This window comes from Corvus hawaiiensis, chromosome 1 (genome assembly GCF_020740725.1).
Source record: "Corvus hawaiiensis isolate bCorHaw1 chromosome 1, bCorHaw1.pri.cur, whole genome shotgun sequence".
Taxonomy (NCBI): domain Eukaryota; kingdom Metazoa; phylum Chordata; class Aves; order Passeriformes; family Corvidae; genus Corvus; species Corvus hawaiiensis.
In genome coordinates this window covers 24,265,118-24,286,424 of record NC_063213.1, presented here as the reverse complement: position 1 = coordinate 24,286,424, position 21,307 = coordinate 24,265,118, and the positions used below count along the sequence as shown (strand labels likewise).

At 39.4% G+C, this 21,307-nt stretch overlaps 1 protein-coding gene across 2 annotated transcripts in view; it reads right to left on the bottom strand.

Annotated features, from left to right (window-relative positions):
* ADCY1 (adenylate cyclase 1) overlaps positions 1 to 21,307 on the bottom strand; it is a 190,457-nt gene that overhangs the window by 4,741 nt on the left and 164,409 nt on the right. The window contains exon 20 of one of the 2 annotated variants that reach the window (XM_048296597.1): positions 12,160 to 12,696. The exons of the other annotated variant lie outside the window; for it this stretch is intronic. Within the exon in view, the coding sequence (XP_048152554.1) occupies positions 12,649 to 12,696 (48 nt within the window). The 3' untranslated portion in view covers positions 12,160 to 12,648. Of the gene's footprint in view, positions 1 to 12,159; positions 12,697 to 21,307 lie in introns of those variants that run through there. 2 annotated transcript variants of the gene reach the window in all.

The window sequence follows — 21,307 nt, the reverse complement described above, 5'->3', positions numbered from 1 at the left end:
ACTCTGTTTGATGTAATACTACAACTCATCTACCAATCTCCATCTCTGACCCTGACATTGCTTTAAAGAACACAAACAGATAAGAGTCAGGAGGTTAAAAACATTCATGATGTAAAGTTGTGTTTACTAAAGACTTTTGACAGTAATTTTTTGGTGTTCCAACTGTTGACTCCTAATTTGAACCACTTGTCAAAAGACACCACATGAATCCTAGGCAAGGGTTACTTTTTCTGCAAGATTTTCCCATTGGCTTCTCAATAATTCTTAGTCAATGACCTCACTTTGAATGATAAATAAAGTTTGGCATTTTTAAATTCTTTTTCTTTAAAGTCATATGGAGGGATTCATAGAATGTAAAGTTTTGTATACATTTGGGTACAAGTGATCTTTATCCACTAATTACCAAAAATGCAAGTGACTTGCCAAATAATTTTCTACTGGGACTGCTTCTCTGGATATGTTTTAAAAAACCCTCAAATAACCAGTGGCATAGCCTCAGTATCTTTTTTTAGGTAAGAAAATAATTCTGAATTTTAAGCTTAATATCCAAAACCACTATGATGCATGAACACACACACACCACATGCACACGGCATCAAGTATATGAAGAGAAACAGCTATGACAGAAATAAAAACCCCCCCTAGTTTCTTCTCTGAATTTATTCCATATCAAAAAATGCTTTATTTCAGGTGTGTGGATTATTGGGAATGTTAGTCAATTGATTGTACTTAGGTTATTAATGAATCATTTGATTCACACATTTGTTGACAGTTGTCACTTCGTGGCAGTGACATGTAAGCCATTTGGTATTATTTATGTATTCTGGTTGGATAAATATGACTTTTAGAATTAAATTTTGGATGCAGAGAAGATGTTCCAAGTTTGTGTTGCACTAACTTTTGGATGCAGACTGACTTTTGCTATTTTCCCCCAGCAATTAATTTTGCTAAAATGTGGAAAATAGTTTATGAATACCTAAAACTTAATCTGCAGAAACTCTAGTGAGAGGCTGTCTCATGGCAAGTCTAGCAAGGGAAGGCTTCTATGGACTTTCTGCATTAAATCATGGGTCATGAAAAAAACAGAGAAAAAAGTAGTTTATATCCTTGGTGGCACCCAAAGTGTCTGGGCACTGAGTAAAACACCTTGTTTGCAATGTTGTGCGTACATAGACCAGCCAGAAAACTATTTTCTACAAACTGTTGCACTCTTCTGGCAAGAGAGGTTAAAGTCCTTTAGCTATCCTTCCATGCGGCAGCTGCGCTCTCAGTTTGCCTAGCTGGAGAAATAATACAGAAACCCTTTGACTTACTGTGGTATGACAAAGCTGAAAGCATGTTGTGGAGTATGAGTTCCTGTGTGGACAGTTAATATAAAAAAAGCTTCTGCTTCACTGCTTCTGCTGTAGTCAGCATTACTAAACTCAGGTAGGGGTATTTCTATGACCAACCATGGAAATAAAGGCTTTTCAGTGCCTACCACAGTGAGCTATAGCTTAGAAGGGACTTTGAAAAATGTAAATTACCCCCTTAGTGCTGGCTCCAGGCATCTAAACCAGGATAAGCTGTTTAAATCTCTTTGTATTCTTCAGCCACTGTGTCTCTCGGAGCCCAGAAACAGAAAAGAACACCACTAACCATGTGATATGCCCTTTACTGCAGTCCCTGAGGGCTGTAGGCACTGATGGAGTGAGACTCCAGTGCTCACCACCATTAGGTTTACTTGCTGAAGTTGTTGCTATCTCATGCTGATAAAGGAAAAGGTAAATTCCCCAGAGATTTAATCTGAAAGCAATTTAAACATAATAGGACTTTCAAATACATATTAAAGCATCTCATGTGAAGTTTGAGACAATAACAAAAGACTACCACTTACTTTAATGTCTGGGTCTGTCACAGGGGTTAAATGCCAGGATTCACATGAAGCTTCCCTTTCTCCCTGAACTAATAACAATAATACATGGCTTTCTAGGCACAAGCATTTCCACATGTAGTAGGGAGAAGAGTAGGCAGTTCTAACTGAGAAAAAGGGTGATCCAGACCCAGACCAGGGCCTTCATAGTCACAACCAGTCGCAAAAATTAGAGGAAAAGTGCCCAGAGGACAACAGCCAGCAATACTTCATTTATATTGGATTCTACCTTATTAAGTGCAACAGCAGATATTCTCTTTGACAGTAGATAGACTGGATGTTGAAAGAAATTTACTGCTAACCCAAAACTGGAGGAGCTCCTGATGTTTCAAATTCCTGATCTTTTCTGGTGAGGTTTTACAGAGATTTTTAACCTCCATGCATATATTTGGCTCTTAATACTTGAATCTAAAGTGCCATTCATTAATCTTTTTATCTTTTTTAAAATGCTAATAAAAATAGGAATAGTCATAGGATCCAGACCAGAGTAAGTCAAGAGGTCTGTTTTCTCTGGTCGTCTGTCCCATAAGTGGAAAGCCAAAGCTGGGGTACAAACATGCCAGAACTGTGCTTGCTACATGAACAGGGCCTGGGCTGCAGGCAGAGCAGAAGACAGCAGACTGGAATACTTAGCAAGAGAGCAAGAGGGTTGTTACTGACAGCAAAGTAATAAATGCTGTTAAAACAGGAGGACACATTTCTCTCTATCAATTAAAATTGTTTTTCACATTTAGGTTATTCAATTTGCACTGGTTCTTACAAAAATAAAAAGTTTGCCCAGCTGCTTTTGTCAGGAAATCTGTCCTTGCCTTTTGTCCTGGGGCATTTCTAATTTCAGCAGTATTATTTGTATTAATAATTATTATTATTATACTGTTGACAGTAATACCAAGAGTACTTTTTTCAGGTTTCAGAGCCTCTACTCTTTTCTCAGAGGTCAAGACACTAGACTCTGGGACTTCAGTCAGTTCTAGAAAGCCTGAGGTTTGCACAGAGAGCTGAAACCAGGTAAGCTGCTGCTGGGAATCAGGTTTGCCTGAGCTTTAGTGTCTGATAGTGTCATGGTTTGACACTGGCCAAATGCCAGACACTCACGAAAGTTGCTCAGAGGAAAGAAAAAATTAACAAAGGGTTCATGAATTGAGATAACACTCCAAGGGCAAAACAGGCTTGACTTAGATGTATAAAGTGAATTTATTACTAACAAAATCAGAGGAGGATAACAAGAAGTAAAATAAGCCCTTAAAAACACCTTTTCTTCCCCCAGCCCCTCCCTCCTTCCCACCGACAGTACAGGGAGACAGGGCATGGGGGTTTTTGGTCAGTTTGGCACCCGAGATCTTCTGCTGCTGCTCAGGGAGAGGAGTCCTTCCCCTTTGAGACCGTGGAGTCCCTCCCACGGGAGACAGTTCTCTGTGAACTTCTCCAATGTGGCTCCAATCTCACAAGCAGCAGTCCCCCCAAAACTGCTGCAGTGTGAGTCCCTCCCACGGGCAAACAGTCCTCCCAAAACTGCTGTGGCATGGGTCACTCTTCACGGGGTGCAGTCCTCCAAGGACAGGCTGCTCCAGCCTGGAAGCAGGGGCCCCCTCTCTCCACTGGGTCTTCCACTGGATCACAGCCTCCTCCAGGCATCCACACACTCCGGTGTGAGCACCTCCCCCACAAGCTGCGGGTGGATCTCTGCATCCCCCATGGCCTGCAGAGGAATCTCAACTCCGGCTCCTGGAGCACCTCCTCCCCATCCTTCTTCATTGACCTTGGTGTCCCCATGTTGTTTCCCTCACATGTTCTCACCTCCTCCTCTTCTCTAGCTGGAATTAAAACTTCGTCCCTTTGTTTTGATTTTCTTCTTAAGTATGTTATCACAGAGGTGTTACCAGCCTCTCTAATTGGCCCAGCTTTGGCCAGTGGCATGTCCATCTTCAGAGCCATCAGGGATTGGCTCTGCCAGACGTGGTGGAAGCTTCTAGCAGCTTCTCACAGAAACCACCTCTGTGACCCCCCCGCTACCAAAAACCAGGCTGTGCAAAACCAACACAGATAGTTATCAAGTGTGAAAGCTTTTGATACTCATTGCTGCCTTAACCTAAAAGCATCTAGTATTTAAAATTCTTTGCAGGGGATCCACAGTGAGCTATTGAGAAGTTCACACTGTCCAGAGGATCAAAAATTCTCCGAAGAAGTTAGACTCTGCTTGGGAACCCTGAACTTTTTGGTGTGAGTGGGGCAGAGCTTACTTTCTGTGGGAAGAGGTAGGAGAACAGCATAAAGACAAAGTAAGTGTGTGGCACAACACCCTCAGTTAGACGGGTCACCCCGTGCGACACCTACTCTTTACTGAATACAGCTCAACAAGCGTTTTACAGAAAACTGAAGCTTCTAGCTGTACTGGTGAGCAGTTTTAGGGCTCCTTGAAGGACAACTAGAGATGTGAAGGGGTTAATCCAACTTGTTATTATATCAAAATCACACTGGAGATAAGATAGAATGTCGCATGAATATTTGCCTACCTACTGTATAAATAATCTCTGCCATCAAACACAAAGATCACGCAGAGTTGCTGGATTAAAAAAAAAAATCAATTTAATTAATGTAGAATGAAACAAAGCAAAAAGCTAAGATTAGACTGTTAAAGCATATTGTTACAGATGAAAGCAGAGTGCCTCTATTTACAAATAAGATTTGACTACCTGTGGTAAATCACTGTGATTTTGCCTTCCATAACAAAGTCACATGGAAGAAAATGAAACTTCTAGTGACCCATAGCTTGGTGATGATGGAGCAGTTGCAAAAACTAAGATAGACACAAAGAGGAATTATTATATGTATCAAAAGATTTTCTCTTGAGAAATCTGATTAATCAAGCTGTTTTAGAATATGGATAACTATAAAAGTAGGACTTAAATTTTATTTTTGTTGCTGCTGTTATTACAATCAATGACTGGGTGACCATGAAATGGTCAACATAACAAAAATAAACAACCCCCTCAGCACCTCCTTGTTTATAATGTTATTTTCTACATTTTCATGTATAGTACATTTCCACTATGATTTGATATTTTTCTCAAAGATATCCATCTTGTGTAAAAACCTGTTTTACAGATTTATTAAGTATATGCAAAAAAAGGACATGTTTTAAATATGAAGTTCAAGATTTATTTTCCTTTAACTCACTGATTTTGATTTCTGAGAAACCATAATAGCCAACAGACATTTTAGGTGTCATAAGTCTGCTATAGTGTTTTTGCTTCTCTTGTTCATCTCTTCTCCAAATATGGTTATCATAGACTTTTCATTTTGCTGGTCTTACACAAGGAATTTGCTCTGTGATTTGTTTTCTTTAATCAATTTTTATCATCTCCCAGCTGTGGCCAAAAAAACCCATCTGCTACTGAATATACTAGTAAAGGTCAGGATACACTGTTGATTTGCATGCTTGCATCATAACCTTTGTGGTACAATTGCCAATCCTACAGTCTTAGTGAACTTTTTCTCAGCTACCCAGAGGCATTCAGGATGCCATACTTCTTTCTCCACCATTCCAGTTCCACCCCTTCTTTCTTCCTTCTAGCACAGTTATAATTTTAACACATATCCACATTAGCATGTGTTGCGAATAAATCTTTTGATTACAATTGCAAGCCTTCCATCTAATTGCAATGTCTTCCCTCTCATGGTGGCAAAGCTTCTTGCTGTTGCTGAGCTATGGTTTGTGCAGGTTTCGGGGCTTTGTGTGTTTCTTTTTCTTTGAGAGGAGTAACAAACACTAAAACATCCATGACCTTTGTTTGAATACTCTCACACAACACCAATTTGATTTAAGTGCATGCCGTATGATGCAATGAATTGCTTGTGCTCTCTCAGCTGGGAAGTATACTTTGAAACCGATTTTACCTGGGCATCTTGTAAGTGCTATTTTTTTGGATTCAGTTCCTTTCCGAGTAAATTTGTCAGCAATCCTGCACATACTTTCTTTCCTATATTTGAATTCACATCAGCTTTCCATACTATAAAATGGAAATATTCCATTTCTAGGAATGAGAGGAAGAGAAGGAAAAAGAAGGAAGAGAACCTTCTTTTCCCCTATCATTGCTGGCGCTTCCTCTTTAGGAGAAGATCTAAGCTTTAGGAGGGTTATGGTATCTGCTTGTAGAAGAAGGTCACTACAAGGGACAAACCTGCAATAATATGAAGAGCTGAAAGCAGAAGACAGTTATAGTAGGACATGTAGAGCACGGAAAGGCCAAAAGTATGAAGTAGAGGACAACAAAAGGGTTCAAAATGGCAGCAACAGTAAGAAGCAGAAAAGATATGGAGGATATTTGTCCCCTTTCTTCTTTCCATTTCTGCTATAAAAAGGAAGAAAAACAGGAAAAAAAACCTCCCACAAACCTGCCAAGAAATGAAAAACCACAGATGGAGGACAGTGAGTGACAGAACAATTATGCAAGTTCAATCTTACTTTTAATAAAAGCTTAGGCAAAGTGGAGCTACTCTGACAGGTAACACTTAAAAGCACTGACTTCATAGTAAGCCTAGAGACAATGGTTACTGCCTTGTGAGTTAGGACATTTGGTTTCAAGCTCCTATCTCAGGTGAGTAGGGGATTTGAAATGCAGTCTGTACTTCCCAGAGTTTTATCCTGTGGGCTGCTGGAATTAAAATCAGATAGATATAACTCTTACCTCACTGCTGTCTGCTGCCCATCTCCATGCACATGTACCATTTCAGGTTGGAGGGGTGGGCTGTTGTGAGTGCTGCGAAGCCACATGTATGAGTAGACCCAAGAGACTGGCAACTGTCAAGCTCTACAGGATTTGCGTGCCTATTGGGACTGACTGCACTGTTAAGCACCATTTAATTGCATAGGAGCATTAGGTACCTACGCAGTAGCACAAAAGCCTGAGCAAGGTTTGGGCAGGGTGAGTGTGGGCAGCTCAGGTCTACAAACTAAAGGAGGTGGTAAGAGCTGTGCCTAGTTCAAGTTTTTGGCAACATTTGAAAATGTTACCCAATTGCTTCAACTGGTCTAACTTTTCTAGGCGCTGCTAGGCTCAGTGTTTGTTCATTTTTTTCTTATAAGTTGGAAATATTGAGGAATGAGCTATTTTAATAGGCATGGTAGAATGCATCAACAGATGGAGCTAAGGGAGACTTTTGTGCTTGTACATCTTATAGTACAAAACACAACCAAGTACAGGTCAGCGACACTGTTGTGTGATTTATTACTCAGGGTCTTGTCCATAGCAGAAATGTAACGATGTTGTAACTCAGAGGAAAAAAATACCTGTTTTTATTTAAAAGTTTTCCACTTTTCCTAGTTATTCTAAAACTGTTCAGCTGTGATCAGCAAAGGAAGGACTTAGTTTCCATTTGTCTGTTACATAAATTTGAAATATGTTAAATATATGTGCTAAGCATTTTTCTCTTCAAAGTGGCCTCCTACAGAAGTACTGCAGCTGGGCAGAGCATTCCCAGCTCTGTCAACAGGAGTATTACCATTGCTTCAGTGGGAACAAGGCTGAGCTCATAAATCCAGGGTGAAGACATTTCTGTCTCTTCCCTCTGTTCTTGGTAATGTTTTTGTTCTTCTCCCTCCAACATCATGCTTAGTCACTGTCAGCAGGTAGGTTGTGTAATATCTATTCAGGGACAAGTGTACTGAAAACAGTTCCATAGGTCAAGGTCATAGCTTCACTCCAAAAGGAAAAATACTGCCCTAAAAGAACACTCTCAGTGGGAAGGCTGTTCTGAACTTACAAATGAGTCCATGTTGCATTTGAAAGTCAGAACAGCACCAAGGCTCAAGAGCTTGTTGCAACTCTGATTCACATTCATTCATGCAGGAAAAGGGCTTTTTATTTTACAGAACAGCACATCTTGGGAATTATCTTTTCGTAAGGATCTGGTGTCTGTAGTCCCCAACCTTTTTCAGCCTCAGCACCCGAAATCCATCCTTAAGGTCTCTAATAATTAGAAAGACTTCTTTTTAGAGGGGTTGGACTCTACAGCTCCCTTTAAGAATTCTTTTTTTTCCACACTGTAATATTGTAATGTAAATATTCATAAGGGAACTTTGTGCATGAAGAGAAGCACTAACTAAAAAGTAATTTGCCATTGTTGCCACTAGAGGATGAGCATTAAACAAGAGTGAAACTGCATACTACTAGTGCTCCTCCCAAAGGCTATTCCTTTCAAAGTATACATACATAGTATAACAGAAAACTAGCTGTATCATTTAAACTTAAAAATTTAATTCCAGTAGACTTGTGATTCTACTGGAGACATGAAAGGAAGTTGAAGCTCCGTAAACAAAAGGAATACTAGTTTTTTGGTGGTTGTTTTTTAAATTTATTTTTGCCCTATGGATATACTTACACATGAAGTATAATAACAGCAGCTTAGTTTTGTGCATGCAATTTGATACATATAGTTTCACATTTTCTAACATCCTGATTTTATTAATTAGAGACAAACATTTCTTTGGGAACACCTTTCACTAAGGTCTGTACTATAGAGGCCTGGCTGAAATCCCTTGGGATTGTTGCATGCAATTAACTGTTGATACTGTGGTTGTAGAATGTCAAGACATATGTTGAAAAACGGCTGAAGAACCAGTTGATTGTATTAATATTTTCATGAAATACTATAAGCAGTTTTATAACTTTTGCAAACTCATGAACATCTAAATTATTCCAAAACAAATGCTATAGAGTCTTTTGTATTTAACCATTCCAGAGAGAAAATAGAAGTAGTTTTCAAAATCATGAGAACCCTTGGTTTTTGCATCTGTCTGCCTGATATAGCTTGAAAACTTGGAAAGACCCAAAGTCAGTTCTGTGTTACCTCTCATTACAATTTGTTTTCCTTCACTGAGGAAAGTCTTTGTGATTTTATTGACACCAACTCTTTCCATGAACCTGACAGGGTGGCACCTTGCTCCCTGAAAGACTTTCCCATCATTTACTGTGCTCTGAATTTCAGAAGTTTTGCATTGCACTTGGAATGAAGCCAAAGATGTCTTATATGTTAAGTAGCCATAGTCCCTGGATTCCTTCTGCATTGAACGTAGCCCAAAGCAGGGCCTTAGAAGGAATTTTGCAGCAACTACACCCCTGGCCTCCTAATGTCTGGAACTTGTCCCACATGACCTTCCCACTTGGCCTAGCATCATGGAGGGCATCAGCCTAAGTAGACAAAGGCACTTTGGGGTATGACGACAGAGCCTGAGTTTTGGCAGAAGACCAGTGTCAGATATCAGAGGGTATCAGATGGGCAAGGAATCCAGCAGTGAAGACCAGGCACTAAAGACAAAAGACCTCTATGTCTTATAAGGAAGGAAACAACTAGAGGCCAAATTGGAGAAGACATTAGAAGAAGACATTTGAAGACCAAGAAACTCAATAAGCAGGAGCCAAGAGTGACTTGAGAGGCAACTGTGAGAAAGGAAAGAAAAAGTATCAAGACTTCCTGAGACTAGGATGAGAAGCGTGAAGAAAGAACAACTGGAACTGACTATCTCGGAAGGTACAAATAAACAAGAGGCAGAACTGGGTCATTTGGATTAAGCATTGGGTCATGCAGCCAGACTAATCTGTGCTTGTCCCAGGGGTAGAGGAGGGTTTTACACTAACCTTGCGCTTGCCTGATCTTAGTTCAGCTCCTGGCACAAATCACAGATACTGATGAAATGCCTGCAGGCTCAAGGGGAATAGCAGCACATCTGCAACCATGCCTATTTTATCTCAAAAGCAGCTTGGGATCTACACCAGCCAGGAGCTCTCTGGTTGCCAGAGGAACCTGTGGAGGCCAGACAAGCAGCCTGGGTAACACACACAAACAAATTCCAGAACATTAACTAAACATGAAACCAAGTGAGCGTGACTTGGCTCATGACCTGAAGGACAGCATCACCCCACTGCCTGGCTAAACAGAAATCCACGTCTGTGGATAAGGCTGTTCTCCTGAGGAATTCTGAAGAATTTCACTTCAAGAATCATTAGCAAAAACATCCTAATTCCTTTGAAATCCTGAGAGAGGTTGTAAAACCACAACTCCGCTCTTACATTTTGAAGTGTAACAGAGATGCTATTGATTGGCCTGCCTCATAATGTTGGCATGGGACATACTTCTCCTCTTCCACCTTGGATGTGAGAGATTACAATTTACAGCGTCTGGGAAGGAAATGCCAAAGTGTCCCCTGCCTCCGTTCTTAATGGCAGCTTCTTTTGAATGTGACCTCTCCTCTTTGGTGTAATGAGTGCCTGGAACAGCTGAAAAACCAGTATAAGCCAGGAAAGCGCATATGCTAGAGCCACACAAGTGCAGAAATGTGTGTATGTAGGTGGTAAATCTATTGTGGATTCCAGCTGTTGACACTCCACATATCACTTAGAAGTGATAACACTGCCTGTATAAAGATTAAATAACAGACAGCAGTAGGAACTAACTTGACTATTGTGCCTTTTGCATAAATTCTTGACTGATGCTTCAGAAAGTTCCTTTGAGCTAAATTACTATTTTGACAATACAGCTGTCAGGTAAGACACCCTTCTTGACCTCCATGCAGCCGCTCCAGAGGAAAGAAACAAATAGAAAACCCATACTTGCTCAAAACACACAGCCAAGCATTAAGTATCTCAAATACACCAGTGAGTTGCATTTACAATCTGAGGCTGGGACAAACTGATTTTGAACCAAAACTTCAAAATAAGCTGTCATTAATTAGTAATCCCTAAAGAATGGCCTCCCTCCTTGATGCCTCTCAGTATTTCCTCATCTCGCCAGGTAGCAGCAAAAACATTCCAGGTTGCATCAGCTTTGATTACCCTTAAGATGAAGAGCTTCTCCTTTGGCTAACCAGGATTACACTCTATGTGACCACTAGGACTTTGTCACTTAAGAAACATCAGCAACCCTATAAGACTTGAATGCTGCATGAAAGACAGGAAAAGCTGTGGCAGGGTGAAGAATGATTCTTACAGAAAGTGTTTCCTCCCTTCTTTGTTGTAGGCCTTTCTGCCATTATGAGTAAACATTGACTCTTCTTAATTTATACCTGACTTCTCTTAAGAGGAAAGAATGATAAAACAAATAAACAACAGAAAAAGAACATTTTGGAAGGAAAGAGGAAGTCTAACAGACACTTTAATGAAGAGTGCGATTTATTGGAACTAGCCATTCCCACATGATGGATGCGACAGCACTACCCACAGGTAGCCCAGTCAAGCTTCTTCAATTGTCAGCTCATGTTTAGCTGCCTCTTCAATGTTTCTAAGTTGACGAAGCAGCCATTCTCTTTCTTTCTTTCTCTGTTATAGAAGAGAAAATATTATTTAATCAAGCTAATCCATTTAGATGCCACCTGCTTTCAAAAAAAACCAACATACACAAAGGACTTATGATCCAACTTGATTTTGGCTGAAATTTTCCATTTGTTTTAAGCAAAGAAGCTTTTAGTTTCAAAGATGGCAAGTTTTCTTGAGTTTTTAACACACTCAAGAACAATATGGTACAGAGGAATAACCAAACTAGAATGGAACCTGATTGCTTCACTCTGACATGACAACCTTCAGAGTCTAACTGCTGCCTTCCTATCCTTTCTGTGGGCTTTCCACAGGCCCTTTGCTAATAATTAAAGTTTCAGAAAATTGAGTTCTTGCGCTTCACAGACAACCAACACTTGCAGAACATCTATTAATCTAAGCTTTCCCCAGGAAACCCTACATCAGTCAAAAGGACTGCTCACAAGATCCCATTTGCAATGACTGGCATTCTTTTTATAAAGCACTACAATTTGGATTAAACAGAGAAAGGAGTAGATTATTTATTTCTCTAGTTTGAGTTTACTTGCTAGCATTAAGAAACTTTAGAATTTAAATTACTGATTTCTTCCTATTAAATAACTTCTAAATAAAGATGTATTTTAAAAAATATACTTTCCCACTAGGGAACACAATGAGTCATACCAGCTCACAAGCTGAAGCAAATAGCTAGTTTGGAAGTTTGCATGGCATTCTGTCTGTGATTAGGAATGGTGTCACAGAGTCTACCAGGTTATGACCCAATTCATAAACAGATGTCCTCACAGCTAAAGTTGTGGAAATGTTCTATTAGTAAACTATTCCCACTTTACTAGAAAGATCTGTATATATTCAGCATTGGTAGAAGTTTGTGTAACTTAGCTATTGCATACTAAATGAAAGCCTTTACCTGAAGAGCTTTATCAATTTTCTTCTTTCTTGATTTTGCTTCCGGGGGATCTTTTATCCCTGGCATTCCAGAAACAAGCCATGAAGGTCCACTCTTAGGAGTTACTGCAGCATCCACAGATGCTCTGGTGGTAGCTTGAGTTTCTGTGCTTGGGACAACATTGAAAGCTGGCTCTTGATTAGATTCATCAGAGGCCAACACAGTGGAAAGCCTCCTTCTAGAAAATACAAGCCGAGAGCTTTGGCTTTTCTCCTTATTTAGTTCTTGCAAATCAAATGCTGTTGAAAGCCTTTTTGGGGACATATGAGGGAAGTATGCATCAATACACACTGATGATACTTGAGATAATGATCTGCTTAGATTTGGCTTTGGCATCGGAGATCCATAAACCCTCTTTGTGGCATCTTGGTCCTTGATTGACTGATTTGTCAGATCTGTAAGAGATGGAATTGTTCTTGAAAGCATTGAGTCCACTGGGGTGCTGTGTTTCACCATTGTCTTCTTCAGAGATCTTTTAACATTCAGAAAAGAATCATCTTCCTCTGACATGTTGAAATCAGGTTTACCGCCTTAAGAAAATAAGAAGATTGTGTCATTGTTCACATTGTGAGAGATGCGATGGAAGCTGCTTTTTAGCAGCAAGCTGATAAATCAAATCCAAAGCGTTCCTATTTTCTTGTCTACATTCTGTCTTTACATGGAATTTATCCTTTATGTAGATCAGTGTTCAAGCATTTGGAAGAGCCATGTTGGAAACAGACCGTGAGAACACAGCTGGTCACACATCCAACACTTACTCCTCTCCCAGCCTTCTGCATGAGGAGGTCCAAGTATGCCAGAATTTTAAAAGATCTTTCATTAACTGCAACATCATTAAGATAGTGTTTTCTCCCTCCCAGCATATAAATAATATATTTTTGGGGTTTCAGCTGCTAACTGTTCAACTGTATGTAGCTGAAAACTATTAGATGATAGAGGGACTACCATAGAGTAGCAAAAAATCAAATTCTCTAAAGAGATGGGCAGAGAATTTCTGGATTCACCAATTGTCTCTTAGTCAAATTGGAATTTTATTTCCCTTAATTCCTTTAAAGGGGGCTCACAAACCTCTAATTCTCTCCTATTTACTTGACATTTGTCTTACTTCAGCTGATCCTAAGCTTCGATTCTAAAAAAAATATGTTCTGTGCAAGTCTATTTTTAACTGAATTTACAGTGGCAAGGTTACTTTTGCTAGTAGCATTATCCCTATCCATTTGCAAACCCCCAACAAAAAGAAACACTACTTCCTACACTTACTACTTCTTGGGCAGAAAAGCCCAAGATAAAGATATCCAATTTAAGATAAACATCTCAATTAGGTGAGCAGTTAAGTACTTCTAGTAATTGCTGAACTCTTTGCTTTCATGAGGTAGTTCAGATATTTCATGCAGGTTGATTGCCCCATATTCTAAGCTGTATATAGATCAAGGCCTTGGAGGGGCAAGACAACAGGGCTATGATGAAGCAGGGCACAAGAAGACAGGGAGGTATATTTTCTGAAGTAAAAAGCATTAGCTCTCTATTCCTTGCCAGTGTTTTGCACCTGTGTAGCATCTAAGTTTTCCAGTAGAGTTTCACATCCACTTTGTGTTTCTAAACACAAAGGCAGCAAGAGACAGAGCACTGACTCTTCAATACAGCTGAAGTAAGGTGTTTTGTGGTTTTTTTTTCTCGTTAGAAAGAGGGAGGACTACTCCATAATAATTTTTCTTTGGATACACATTTCTTCTCTCACTTTTTAACCATGTGAGCTTGACACATAAGCAGCACTCAATCTACAGACACTGCCTTTTTCCTTTCTTGTTTAGACAGATTGACTTCTTTAGTCTTTATCATAGAAGCTTACCGGCAGTAAGCTTACATGATTGAGCTTAGAAAGGGAAGAAGAAGGAGTTTGCAGCCATTGCTCCTCCCCCAAATCTATCCTCAGCTATTTATTTTAAAGCTTTCCCCTTCACCATTAAATGACAAATTAAAAGGTATTTCTTATTTAAATTAGTTTTTAACACATGTCTCAAACCAAAGCTTTTGTGGAAAGCAACAATTTTTTTTCTTTCACATTTCTTTATGCTTTAGAAAGATAAATACATATAAGCAACAGATTTTCTTCTGCTCTAACACCACTATAGATAAAAGAGAGAAGTTTAAAAACAAAAGAGAAATATAAACTATCTGAGAATATCAAAGTTACCACAGAGAATACATTTTGCAGGAAATTTGACAAAATATAGCAGGCTTACCAGACCTACCAGGTTCTAGCTGATATCTTCCTTCCCTCCTCTTTTAAGCAATCTAACTTCAGCTGCTACTTCCCTTCTTATAGACCTGTTCATCCTGGCCATCCTTTGCTGCAGACACTCCCTAATTATCACATTTAGCATTATTTGGGAGTATCAGCAGTGCTTCTAACTGAAAAAATAAATAAATAAATAGAAATCTAGGATTAATTAATCATAGGAAAATGGGCTAGCCAACTTATCTATGTACTATGTTTATTGCTATTTAATCTCTGCTGCTTGCTGCCTATTTCAATCACAAAAATACTCTAGTGGTTAATTGGCTTCACATGGCTGCTTAAGGCACATTGAGGATCTGTTGCAAGATGGATGTATGTTGATGAAGTATATTGCCATCCTGATTTTATTTTCTCACTGCTTTCCTTGCTCAAAAAATAAATTGGAAATTAATGTTAAATCTACCATGAAAAGGCTCTTCTTTTAGGAAAATAGTGAGAATAAACTGAAAAACTGTAAATTTCAGTGTGAATTTCATGGTGTTTGCAGCTAACAGCTAATGACAGCATTTTATCTTCAAACGTGTTTTCAAAGTATCAGCTCTTAGATTAGAATTCCATTGGTTTGAAATGGTATGCTTTAGGTGGAGGACTGTAATTTTTATCAACAGAAAAGCAGCTGGACTACACCACTCCTGCTGAATTGTAAGTCATCTCTGTGGTAGCTGACAGTAAACAGCTGTTATCACAAAGCTGTACAGCAAGAACAGGTGTGAGGGAGCATGTGCACAAATATTGGGGTAGCCCCTTTTGACAAAGCATGACCTGTGGACCTTAAGCTGATCAGACAGACCTAATTTCAGGGATTTATGGGGATGACCTGGGGTTGTAGAGTGCATCTACTGCAGACAGAGGGGCAAAGCACTGATCTCGCAGGGATTTGAACTTTTGGTTCCAGGGAGTCTGGGCATTTCGAACTTAATCATAAACCACTCTCTCTTGCCACATTAATAGTTGCACTGTGAATAGAGAATTGGAGCTACCAGTTCAATATTTAGAAGTAACAGTCTGTCAGTATATGGGTAAAGTTGCTAGGCTTAAGTTATGTGCCCCTAAGGAGCTGAAAGAGAGCTTGAGAAATGGAGGCACATTACAATCACATGGATTGCGCGAGTAAACATTTTGGAAATAAATAGTCTGTCCAGGATAAGCTATTTATTTTCTGAATTCCCAGGGGTAGTTCCTACCGGAATATTTTGAGAATTAAACAAAAACTATTTTGAGATACTTGTGGCTGGGCAAAAAAAAAAAAAATTCTTAGTCCTTTACAAACATAGACCAACATTTACCTCATTTTGAGTATTTGTAGTTAGTTTTCATACCTTGTGGCTTGGTGACCAAACCCACCAGGTCAGCCATGATGTGTCTTGCAGGGCCCAGCAAGCCAGTTCCTTATATAGTACAGAGCACAGAATGATGTCTTGACATGGTGTCGCAATGTTTGTGCTGTCCTGCTGTATTGTGGGACATAATATCACCTCTCCCAGCAAGGCAGTGGTGCAAACAAAAATGAGCAGCATGAACCTGAGTGAGAAGCTTTTTGGGGTGCTGAGAAAACGGACATAATTTCACTGGACCCCTTCAAAAACTCATGGCTTTGCCTCCCAGCTGGTGCTTGGCGCTCCTTGCTGTGCTTGCCCTTACTTTTTATGTCCTTTTCACTCGTATCTCACAGTCTGCAAGTGCTATCTGTAGCTTCATCATCTTTATGTCTACCCTCCATAGCCTTTTCTGCAAAACTCCTAAAAAACAACCTTTCCCTTTTCTAAAAAGCCTTAACGTTCTGTTTCTCTAGAACCTTGCTAAATGTTCTCAAGATACAAATTAGGAGGTTTTGCAAATTGTTCTTGCTGTTAATAATGTTTATCTTATGTCCTACAGATTCATCTATTTATCAGGTGGTGACAGGATGTTACAGAGAATAGGAAATACATAACTGTGCAGAGATAAGACAGAAAAGAGTCCAAAATTAATGGAAGAATCAGAGCTCAGCAGAACATCTGCAGTGATGATATTATCTTGGTCTCAGTGTATCTGTAGCCATGTTCTGTATCTGAACAGGAAACAGCCAAACTCTGACTTGAGTGACACCTTGAAAGCTTCTTGCATCTTTCAAAGAATGGCACATACTGTGTCCTGCACTCAGAATAATTCCTTCACTAAATTTACATTCCTTGGAATAATCATCTTCATCCTTAGAATTGCCTACTTGATATTTTGAGCAATAACTTCAAAGATTTGGATACAGCATTTTGGCCAATATTTGCACACTATTCCTCTCATTTGTTGCATAATGCAAGATGGCACTCAATTCTAGCAATGTTATTATATATCTCCATATATATTATATCAAACCTCCCACTGCTTTAGGTTTATATCTTGAAAGATTCTTTTGTTGATCTCATTTTAGGAGATAATTTCATCTTCTTTCTAAATTTGTTCCAAAAATACAAAACCTACATAGGTTACTGCATTCCTGTAAATGAAACATTAATTCTTAAAATTTTTACTTCCAAAACCAGCAAAAGTGGGGAATACAATAACAGCACACAGTGTTTTGTTCAGATTTCGGCCCTTTCATTCCAGTTCAAATACCTGAATTCACTTCAAAGACATGGAATTTTGAGAAGGCTTCATCTGGAAAAGGGAAAAACTGGAATTATTTTTCAGTTTACTAAGAATAATAGACATACGGGGACAAAAATGGACACTTTTCTCCCTTTGTCTTCTGGTTTGTTTTGAGAGACTGCAATTCTTCAATTGCTGCTCTTTTAATCTCTTCATTTTCCACTCTGAGGATGTCACTAAACAGTTCTCCTGAAAAGAGCTTGTGTTCTGAACTAATCCTTAGCTCATATGCTTCCCTAACATATTTTCTTGAATTGGATATGTAATTCTAGTTTGTGAAGTCACCAATCTTGCGTAATTCTCTAAGCTAGGTGCTCTGCAAGAGCTAGGTGCAGTCTTTCCTGGGTGGAACACTAAGAGGCCCTCTCTCTGCTCTTGCAACTTGTCTGATGTTTTCAGGCATAGAGGGTGATTCCACAAAGGAGTACGTAATAAGAAAGAGGAGCTGGTAAGTAGAGCTCAGTATTCTACTCTGTCTGATCACCTGTGGTGGGAAAACCCTTGTTCAAAGCATTGAGAAGGAAGAAGGAAGAGCCAGAGAAAGCACGGAAATGGTGGTGAGGAGCAAACAGAGAGCAAAAGAAGAAATTAAGAGGACACAAATGTGAAAATGCTTCCCTAAATTTAGACTCAGGTAGAAAGAATAAATTAGAAGAAAGATAAAAGGAGTCAGCAAAACAAAAGAAACAATTAGAAAAGAAAGGAAATTAAATTGTTTCCTAAGTGATTTAGAAGACTTGGGCCCAAACTACAAGTTGTTTATGGATGAAACTCCATAAAAACACAGATTTGATTCAAATTCACATAAACTATTCTTCCTGTGTCTGAGTTTTGTATATAGGCAAGTCAATCAGGAGTGCTCTAAGGCTGCTGATCAGACCAAGCTCCTTAGTGAAAATAGGAGTGAAACATTTTATTTGCTAATGTTAAGCCTAAAATGAGCAGAGAGCCTCATCATGAAGTAACCTCTGCAGAATAGTGCCTCCTTTGGTACAGGAAAGCATTATGATACAGTGGGCAAAAGGAGAATTGATTCTGTCCCAGTAAGCTTCTTGGGCAGCCAGACATTGAAATGGAAACACTGCAAGACTTTCTGTGGGCTTAATCTCTTCAGGTGCATAAAGCTGCACAGAGGAAGCCAGTGGAACTTTTCGAAAGCACCTCAGCACTATTTCCACTTACTTTAGTGGGAATTACATGTCTGGACACCACTGAGAGTCCTGAGTTTTGTGACAAGGTTAACAGTGGGGACAGGCATTTTATATATGTGTTTGGAAGACACTTTAGTGTAGAATAGAAAAGAACAGATTAGAATAGAAAGGAATAGAATTTTTCAGTTGGAAGGGATCTTTAATGTTCATCCAGTCCAATCGCCTGACACTTCAGACTGACCAAAAGCTAAACGATGTAATTAAGGGTGTTGTCTGAACGACTCTTAAATGCTGACAGGTAAGGGGCATCAACCACATCTCCAGGAAGCCTTTTCCAATGTGTGACCACGTTCTTGGTAAAGAAATGCTTCCTAATGTCCAGTCTAAACCTCCCCCAATGAATGTGGCTTTGAGCCATTCCCACATGCCCTGGCACTGGTTACCAGGGAGAAGAGATTGGCACCTCTCTCTCCCCTTCCCCTCCTCAGGAAGCTGTAGGGAGCAGTGAGATCACCCCTCAGGCTCCTTCTCTCCAAACTAGACAAAACCAGTGTCCTCAGCTAGCATGTCTGCCAGCCCCTTCACCAGCAAAACCTTTGCTGAAACCCCCAGAAACCAAGGAAAATATGAATCCTTTGTAGTCTGTTAAACAAACTTTTCAGTGCCTGAAAAGCATTATATACAATCTTCCTCTTCAGCAATTTTAGCCTTTCTTCACGTTATTTATGGTGGTAATGTGAAAGTGGTACCTTTGCAAGTGTTGGAGGTTCCCATTTTTCAGTGTGGCAATGACTTTTTTCCTGGCCAGAGGCAAGATCAATGTCTTTGTCTACAGTGTCCAGGAACAGACCTATGTATGGCATAATTTTCACTCCAATCTGATCATAGGAGCATCTCATAAGGAGCCTGAGAGTAAGACTTTAGGGAATCTTGGATAAATAGGTTTAGCGATTTCATAACCGGTCAGAAAAAAAAGGGCTTTGAAGTAGCAATACACTGGGTCATGATGTGTGCTTCAGGTTATACATTTCTACAGGTTTTGCTTATGACTGCTATGACTAGACCTGTCCAATTGGACAACAAATCCAATTTTGTGCATTTAAAACCACAATCTTGAAATACTTAATGGGTTTCATGGCTGCTCAGAAAGTCAAACCCTTATTTAAATGTCTAAATCATCTTCCATATGATTCATTTCAATAAGAGTTTGAGGAACAATGAGACTTGGCTCTTTGTCTCTGAACCATTTCAAATAGTCTTGAAAGCTTTTAATATGGGTGTTGGTGTTATAAATTTTTCACCAAGGTCCACCAATTGCAGGCAATTGGAAGTAGTATTCTAACAGCCAATTTTTTTTTCTGCTTTAGTGTAATAGTAGGACTGAAGAAACAAGTTCCTTAAGGAACTTGTACCTTATAGGCAAGTTCAGTGCCACATCCTCCCTCAGCTTAGACCAGCTCTGCCCTCAGTGTTTGGTGTCTATGTGAAAGGAAGATTTGTTTGTACACATATAAAGATGCTACAATATTAAGATAAATTATAAAAGCTTAAAGCATTAAAAATTGTTGTTTTTCTTTGTTAAATGAGGTTATAATACACAAGTAGCCAGTCTAAAACCATTGCGGCGGATGTCAAATTGAGAAAAATTAGCTTTTTTATATAGAAGTCTGGAGGATCCCTATTTGACTTCAAAAAATCTAATTACCTCAGTAGTAAGAAGTCAGGTATTCTTTACTAGCAGCAGAGGTCATTGACCTTGATAAAATCAATGTTACCACTGCCTTTGTAATTGCGTCAGTGATTCCACTTCATTATATGCTTATACACTCTTGTATTACCAGAATGCCACAATGTTCTGTCTGCATGTTGTTTATTCACTAGTCGGGGTCCTATACACATTCTACGTGTTTCTACATCCCACAAGTCAATCTGAGTTAATGTTCAACTGGGACCTTTCCTCAGTAACTTGCTGTGTCTTTTCTGATACAACTGCTCCTTTTTAATTATGTTGGCAGAGCTGCTGAGGAGCACATAACAGTATTGCCAAAGTTCAATAAACATACAGAGTAACTATAGAGTTTGGGGGAAAACAGTCGGTGCTGCTTTCACGACCTTTGGCAATAGTATGAGCCCAGTTTGGCCAATGCCAAACAAACGTCTAGCTTCAAATCTCCCAGCAACCAGAAAATGATGGATTTATTTTACTTTATTACATCCAATAATAAACTAAAAGTGCTGTGTTTGTGCAGTGCAGTCACATGGCCAGACTGAGTGTAGTCCTGTGCAGGAAGTAAGGCCAGGTGAATGTAAGTGGCTCTTTTTCGTTGCATTAGAATTGTGAAGATCAGTCCCCAGGTGGTCTAAGTTCAGGGAAAGCTAATTAATTCATCAGAGTCCCACTGAATTAGTGAAGCAGAGCACTTCTGATAGGCAAGCTCATCTGCTTCAACTGTGATGGTGTAGTAATTTATATGTTACACTGCCTCTATGAAAGCCATCATTTGCATCTTCAGAGTGTGCCTTGTAAACGAAAAGGTAAATGTTCTTGATAATAATGACTACTTCATCCTAGCTTCTTCCTTTCTAGCTCTCTATGGCTAAATATAATAACGGTTAATCAATGTCTGATTATAAATATAGGAACAGTGTAAACCTGGGAGACTCATATTAATGTAATATTAAAAACCAGTATCTATTCTCTGAGCTTTGAGCCTGGAAATCTATGCAAACTACTGCTGAACTTGACAGCAGAAATAATCTTCACAGAACTGGATATTTAGGATCATACCAGCACTCCTCAGCAGCCTGACTATACCTCAAGATCCTCATCCTTAAATGCACTCTTGACAGTTTAGAGGGTTTCATGAGAGCCAAAAATGTCACAGACAATCTCTAATATGTGGCACACTTTACAGCTATGACTCTTTTTTTTCCATCATTAATGGCCCAAATGAGAATGGCCCAAACAAGAATACAATCCATGATTTGATACCTGTATACTTTTTTCCTTCCATTGGACATCATGTTCTGCCAGCAGAAACAGCATTAGGTGACCCACTGCTCTAG